At 48.5% G+C, this 6,563-nt stretch overlaps 1 protein-coding gene across 1 annotated transcript; it reads left to right on the plus strand.

The window, feature by feature from the left end:
• The first annotated feature begins 2,192 nt into the window (after positions 1–2,192).
• RPTN (repetin) lies at positions 2,193–6,344 on the plus strand. The gene is made up of 7 exons (XM_054712072.1): positions 2,193–2,330; positions 3,325–3,607; positions 3,675–3,679; positions 3,901–4,075; positions 4,220–4,459; positions 4,532–5,022; positions 5,059–6,344. Exons 1-7 carry the CDS (start codon positions 2,193–2,195, stop codon positions 6,322–6,324), a joined length of 2,598 nt encoding a protein of 865 aa, XP_054568047.1. The 3' UTR covers positions 6,325–6,344.
• The last annotated feature ends 219 nt before the right edge of the window (positions 6,345–6,563 follow it).

The following is a 6,563-nucleotide window of genomic DNA, read 5'->3' on the forward strand; positions in this document are numbered from 1 at the left end:
TCTACTCACAAATAGCATAAGCGCCCACGTTGTTCCTAAACTCTAACTTTTTAAAAAATGTGCATTATTGATTCCAGAGAGGATGGGAAAGGGGGAGAGAGATAGAAACATCAATGATGAGAGAGAATTATTGATCGGCTGCCTCCAGCATGCCCCACCCTGGGGCCCACAACCCGGGCATGTGCCCTGACTGGGACTTCCAGGTACATAGGTCGACGCTCAACCACTGAGCCACGCTGCCTAGATGCTAAACTCTAACTTTTTGGTAAAACCTTAAAAGGTTCAAGTGATGGTAACAACACCATCATCACAGCCCTCCTCCCCATAATCAGTCATATGTCTACAGCCCCCACTAGCCTGCAGAGCTGTTAAAAATTTTTTTTAATTCAAAATAGGTCAATGGATTAAAATACACATAAAATACACACAAGCAAGACATTAGCATAGGACAAATCTCTTCCAGGAACTATATCCTGGCCATATACCCAGAATCTCTAGTCCCTACGTTGACGGATTTTTTAACGTGAACATATAGCTCATCTTCTTTGGTATGATTTGACTATTGTCCTCCATTAGTCTTGGTAAGTGACACATCTTAAGGATGAACACCTCTGTCTTTTCAGACCCCCACAACACGCACGCACACGCACACTCCCCTAATTAAATGGGGCTGGGACTTGAACCGTGTCACCTAATCTATTGACAAACAAGTTCATGAGCAAGTGGGGGAAGTAAATAAACTAAACGGTTTGTAGAGGGAGAGGCCGAGCTGGGCTGGGTCCAGGGTGATTCAGGCTCTGCCACAGAATGGGTGTCTCCTGGGATGGCCTCGTAGGACAATTAAAACCCCTATAAATAGGATGGGTTTTCAGGCCTCCAATATCCTCTTCAGCTTCTCAATCTTCTGCTCATTCCTCCTTACACAGGTAAGACATGCATGGGGGAGCAATGGCAGTATCCACGAGGCTCTTGATGGTGGCTGTGTTGTGCTGGGCTGGAGAGGTCTGAGACTACTCTCTGAGGGTGATAGTGTTGGGTACCCTCCTGCTTCATTTTCTTGGCTCTATCTGAGGATATGATCATAGCTAGGATTGCCTACTTCTGAGGCTGTAAAAATATATGCTTTTTTTTTACAGTGTGTCCTAGGTATTCCAAAACCAAGGGCTAGAACTATTGGTGGTTTGCTTAGTCTCCCCTAGTGGAGCATTTGCCTTTTGTGCATGTTAGGCAAGACCCGAGAGTTTGGAGCTCATCAGGGACAAGGCCCTGGACCATGGGCCACATAATATTCAAGCATCACTGTAATGAATCGACGCTAGGGACTCAGTTAGTCCCATGCAATTTGTTATTTGCCATTTATCCGTACAGGCATCACTGCATGCTGTTGGAAGTCCAGTGTGCTTTGCAGTTAGGGTTTCTGTTTGGAGGCCTATAAGCCCAGTAACTGGGATTTTCACAATGTAAGAAGAAATAGCTTTGAGATCCAGATCCCCAAAGACCCTCTGCCTCTTAGCATGGCCAATGTGAACTTCTCTAATTATATCAGACTTCCCATAATCTATGCAGTTAATTCGGCTTGCTATTTCATCTGTAGCAGTTTTGTATTCACTGATTCTATTTTATAATCATATCCAAAGTGATCATCCAGGCCAGAAGCACTTACTGGAATTTAGTCTCCCAGAAAGTTTCCTTGGCCATGGCAAGAGACCTCTAGCCTCTTCCCCACTTGAGCAAGGCTCATTAGAAGACTGTGGCCTGCAGTGGGGTCAATGTAGTGCCCCGTTCAGCATGCTAGTCATTGGTGGAAAATTATGCTTCATGACACTGGCTTTGGCCCTGCCTCATAGGCTTCCTGACCATCTTTCCCTTTTGTTCTAATATGAGAATTTCAATTAAGCAAGTCCCATCTGGAGTAGAAGATGGGGCATGAAAAACACCTACTGTATATTTTTTTGTTCTTAGCAAATAGCCACTTTTTTTCTAGCAGGTAACCCATAGTCTGCGCCCTTCTCCCATTGTGTGATATTTGGAGCCAGACTATGGGTCAAAGGGGGTCAGGGGTGTGGCTAAGGAGAAGCTCTGTCCCTGACCAAGAGGGGCCACTTTCCCTCTGAAAATGCTGTCTCCTGGGCTTCATCCGAAACACAGACAAAATCTTGTTTCTTCTTTTAGGTTTACCTGTCTTTGCCAAAATGGCTGCACTCCTGAACAGCATACTCACCGTGATCAAGGTGTTCCAGAAGTATGCTAAAGAGGACGGGGACTGTGCTCTGCTGTGCAAGAAGGAGTTGAAGCAGCTGCTCTTGGCTGAGTTTGGAAACATCCTCCGGGTAAGATGCATAGAGTCTGGATCCCATCGAGTCAAGTGTGTGTGACTCTGAAACCTGCATCTGGGGTTTAGTTTTTGTTTTCTTTGGTCATGCTCCACCCTGGAGCTAAGAGAGTTACAGGCAGCTCCTTAGTAGCTTGCTCCCAGCACACAGACATGTGTGCACAGGCATGCTCAGACACGGACATACACACACACACACACACACACACACGCACCTCCTTGTATCTGAGCTCAAACAGGAGGAAGTAGAACTTCGAACTGCAAATCATTTCTCAGAAGAAATCTAGATTAATATCTTAGTTTATATATTTTTTTAATATATTTTATTGATTTTTACAGGGAGGAAGGGAGAGGGATAGAGAGCTAGAAATGTCGATGAGAGAGAAACATCGACCAGCTGCCTCCTGCACACCCCCTACTGAGGATGTGCCCGCAACCAAGGTACATGCCCTTGACCGGAATCGAACCTGGGACTCTTCAGTCCACAGGCCGACGCTCTATCCACTGAGTCAAATCGGTTTCGGCATTAGCTTCTATATTTTAAGGCTGTCCACACATTTTCTCATTCAATAAAGAGTCATTAAGCACCTGTTCCACACCAGCGCCACACTAGCCACTGAGGATCAAACATAGATAAAGCCAGCTTTCACTCCCTCCAGGAGCTCACACTGTGGTTGGAAAAATGTTGATAAACAAACAACTATCATGTTGATGGGGTGGGACAGCTTCCCCAAATTCATTACGAAGGGAGCTGATTTTAAATAAGTATATCTACTCCCCAGAGTCCTGCTCCCTGTAATGAGTCAGGAAGGGATGAGGTTCTAAGAAGAAGCCGATCACAGACTAGAACCAAGCCTAAGCCACTTCAGATTAATGGCTTCTCACACAAGGAAGGTTCATTCAAACTAAATGGACTGGGGCATGAACCCGGGCACGCATCTTAGTGTCCAGAGGAAAACATCTGATTTTTCTCTTTGTTTTTCTTCCCACAGAGACCAAATGACCCAGAGACTGTGGAAACCATCCTGAACCTCTTGGATAAAGACAGAAATGGACATGTGGATTTTCATGAATTTCTCTTGCTGGTGTTCCAGTTGGTCCAAGCTTGCTATCATAAGGAGGAAAATAAGTCATGTGGAGGTAGAACCTCCCAGCAAGAAGGAGAGCAGGAGGGAACACAAGACCATGGCTTTCCAGGAAATACAGGCAGACAACATAGGCAGAGGCATGAGGAAGAAAGGCAGGACTCCCACCACCGTCAGTCTGAGAGACAAGGTCAGGACTCCCACCATGGTCAGTCTGAGAGACAGGGTCAGGACTCCCACCATGGTCAGTCTGAGAGACGGGGTCAGGACTCCCACCATGGTCAGTCTGAGAGACAGGGTCAGGACTCCCACCATGGTCAGTCTGAGAGACGGGGTCAGGACTCCCACCATGGTCAGTCTGAGAGACGGGGTCAGGACTCCCACCATGGTCAGTCTGAGAGACGGGGTCAGGACTCCCACCATGGTCAGTCTGAGAGACGGGGTCAGGACTCCCACCATGGTCAGTCTGAGAGACAGGGTCAGGACTCCCACCATGGTCAGTCTGAGAGACGGGGTCAGGATTCACACCATGGTCAGTCTGAGAGACAGGGTCAGGACTCCCACCATAGTCAGTCTGAGAGAAAGGATCAGGACTCCCACCATGGTCAGTCTGAGAGACAAGATAGGGACTCCCACCATGGTCAGTCTGAGAGACAGGGTCAGGACTCCCACCATGGTCAGTCTGAGAGACGGGGTCAGGATTCCCACCATGGTCAGTCTGAGAGACAGGGTCAGGACTCCCACCATGGTCAGTCTGAGAGACGGGGTCAGGAGTCCCACCATGGTTGGTCTGAGAGGCAAGATCAGGACTCCAGCTCTGATAAAAAACTGAATCATAAATCTAGCAGTGACCAGACTAAAAGAGAAGGATATTTATTTGCTTTAAATCAGTATGAGACACAAGTTCAGGATTCTCATAATGGCTGGTCTGAAGGGCTTAGACAACAACAAAGCCAGCCTAGAAAACTTAGAGAGGATTCATGCTGTAGCCAAAGAAACCAACAGGACTCAGGCTCTTATTATGGGCATTCTGCAAGCCTGGGTCAGGAATCAGGCTATCATCAGAGAGACAGGCAAGAATTTGATTCTCAATATGGCCAGACATACAGACAAGGCCAGCATTCCCACTATGGACAGGCAGACAGACAAGGCCAGAGTTCTCACTATGGACAGGCAGACAGACAAGGCCAGATATCCCACTATGGTCAGGCAGACAGACAAGGCCAGATATCCCACTATGAACAGGCAGACAGACAAGGCCAGAGTTCTCACTATGGACAGGCAGACAGACAAGGTCAGAGTTCCCACTATGGACAGGCAGACAGACAAGGCCAGATATCCCACTATGGACAGGTAGACAGACAAGGCCAGAGTTCCCACTATGGACAGGCAGACAGACAAGGCCAGAGTTCCCACTATGGACAGGCAGACAGACAAGGCCAGAGTTCTCACTATGGACAGGCAGACAGACAAGGCCAGATATCCCACTATGGTCAGGCAGACAGACAAGGCCAGAGTTCTCACTATGGACAGGCAGACAGACAAGGCCAGAGTTCCCACTATGGTCAGGCAGGCAGACAAGGCCAGAGTTCCCACTATGGTCAGGTAGACAGACAAGGCCCAGTCTCTCAATATGACCAGACAGACAGACAAGGCCAGAGTTCTCACTATGGACAGGCAGACAGACAAGGCCAGAGTTCCCACTATGGTCAGGCAGGCAGACAAGGCCAGAGTTCCCACTATGGACAGGCAGACAGACAAGGCCAGATATCCCACTATGGACAGGTAGACAGACAAGGCCAGAGTTCCCACTATGGACAGGCAGACAGACAAGGCCAGAGTTCCCACTATGGTCAGGGAGACAGACAAGGCCAGAGTTTCCACTATGGTCAGGCAGACAGGCAAGGCCAGAGTTCCCACTATGGACAGGCAGACAGACAAGGCCAGAGTTCCCACTATGGTCAGGCAGACAGGCAAGGCCAGAGTTCCCACTATGGTCAGGCAGACAGGCAAGGCCAGAGTTCCCACTATAGTCAGGCAGACAGGCAAGGCCTGAGCTCTCAATGCAGTCAGTCAGAATCTGGGGAAACTGGGCAAAATAGGTGCTTCCAGGGGAATGACCGAACAAGCAGAGGCTCATATGTTGAGCAATCAGGAAGGTCAGGGAGATCCAGTCAACAGACTCAAGGACAAAAAGTGAACCAAAATCAGGGACAGAGATTTCAGTCTAGGGTAGAGAACAGTCACCGGGCATGGGAGCCTGAGGAGGATAGCCAACACCACCAACACAAACTCGTAGCACCAATTCAGCAGGAAAGGCCACACTCTAACAAAGGGAGTGACAGGCAATCATGCAGTAGTGAGCAGGGTCACAGAGAGGCCCAGACCAAGGAGAGTCAAGGTGAGGGGCAGAGCCACCAGGCAGAGGAAGAGAAGGGTCACCAAATTGGGGGTAGACATGGTCATGAGGGTCAGGAAACTCCACGTGAGTCACGGGACAGGCCAACCCATGAAGAGGAACAAAACCATCAGACACGGGACAGGCAAACCCATGAAGATGAGCAGAAGCGCCAGAGACGAGACAAGCAACCTCATGAAGAAGATCAAAACTGTCAGCAACAACGGGATAGGCAAACCCATGAGAAGAAAGAGAGAGATCAAGGGTCCCAGGATCGACAATCCCATGGAACCCAGCGAGGCTATCCTAACAGAGAAAATTTCTACATGAATGAGGATGACCAGAGCCAAGGCTCCCAGGGAAGACACAGTGACCTGGCCTTCCATCCAACCCAGAGCAGTGGGCGGCCCCACAGAAGAGAAGAGGGTGGAAGCCACCCTACCAAGGCAGTGATTGCTCCCAACCCCCTCTATGACTATCTACAAGAGCAGAGAGAGCAGTGGCAGTAGGCCTTATTGCAGAACAGAGCTACTGCCAAAGAAGAAATCTACGTGTCAAGTTCATATTTACTTCTAAGAGATTGAAAATGTATGTCTTCCTTCTCTCCTCTACTTTCTATCTACTTGCAATGATGCTTTTGAGGATTAGCATTTACTTTTAGGGCATTTCGGTTCTTTGAGCAGCAAATCCAGGGTGTTCTGGCGGGTTGAAATCTGAGTGGTAAATTGGGTGAAATAATCAGATCCCA

The sequence above is a fragment of the Eptesicus fuscus genome, chromosome 22 (genome assembly GCF_027574615.1).
Source record: "Eptesicus fuscus isolate TK198812 chromosome 22, DD_ASM_mEF_20220401, whole genome shotgun sequence".
NCBI lineage: Eukaryota > Metazoa > Chordata > Mammalia > Chiroptera > Vespertilionidae > Eptesicus > Eptesicus fuscus.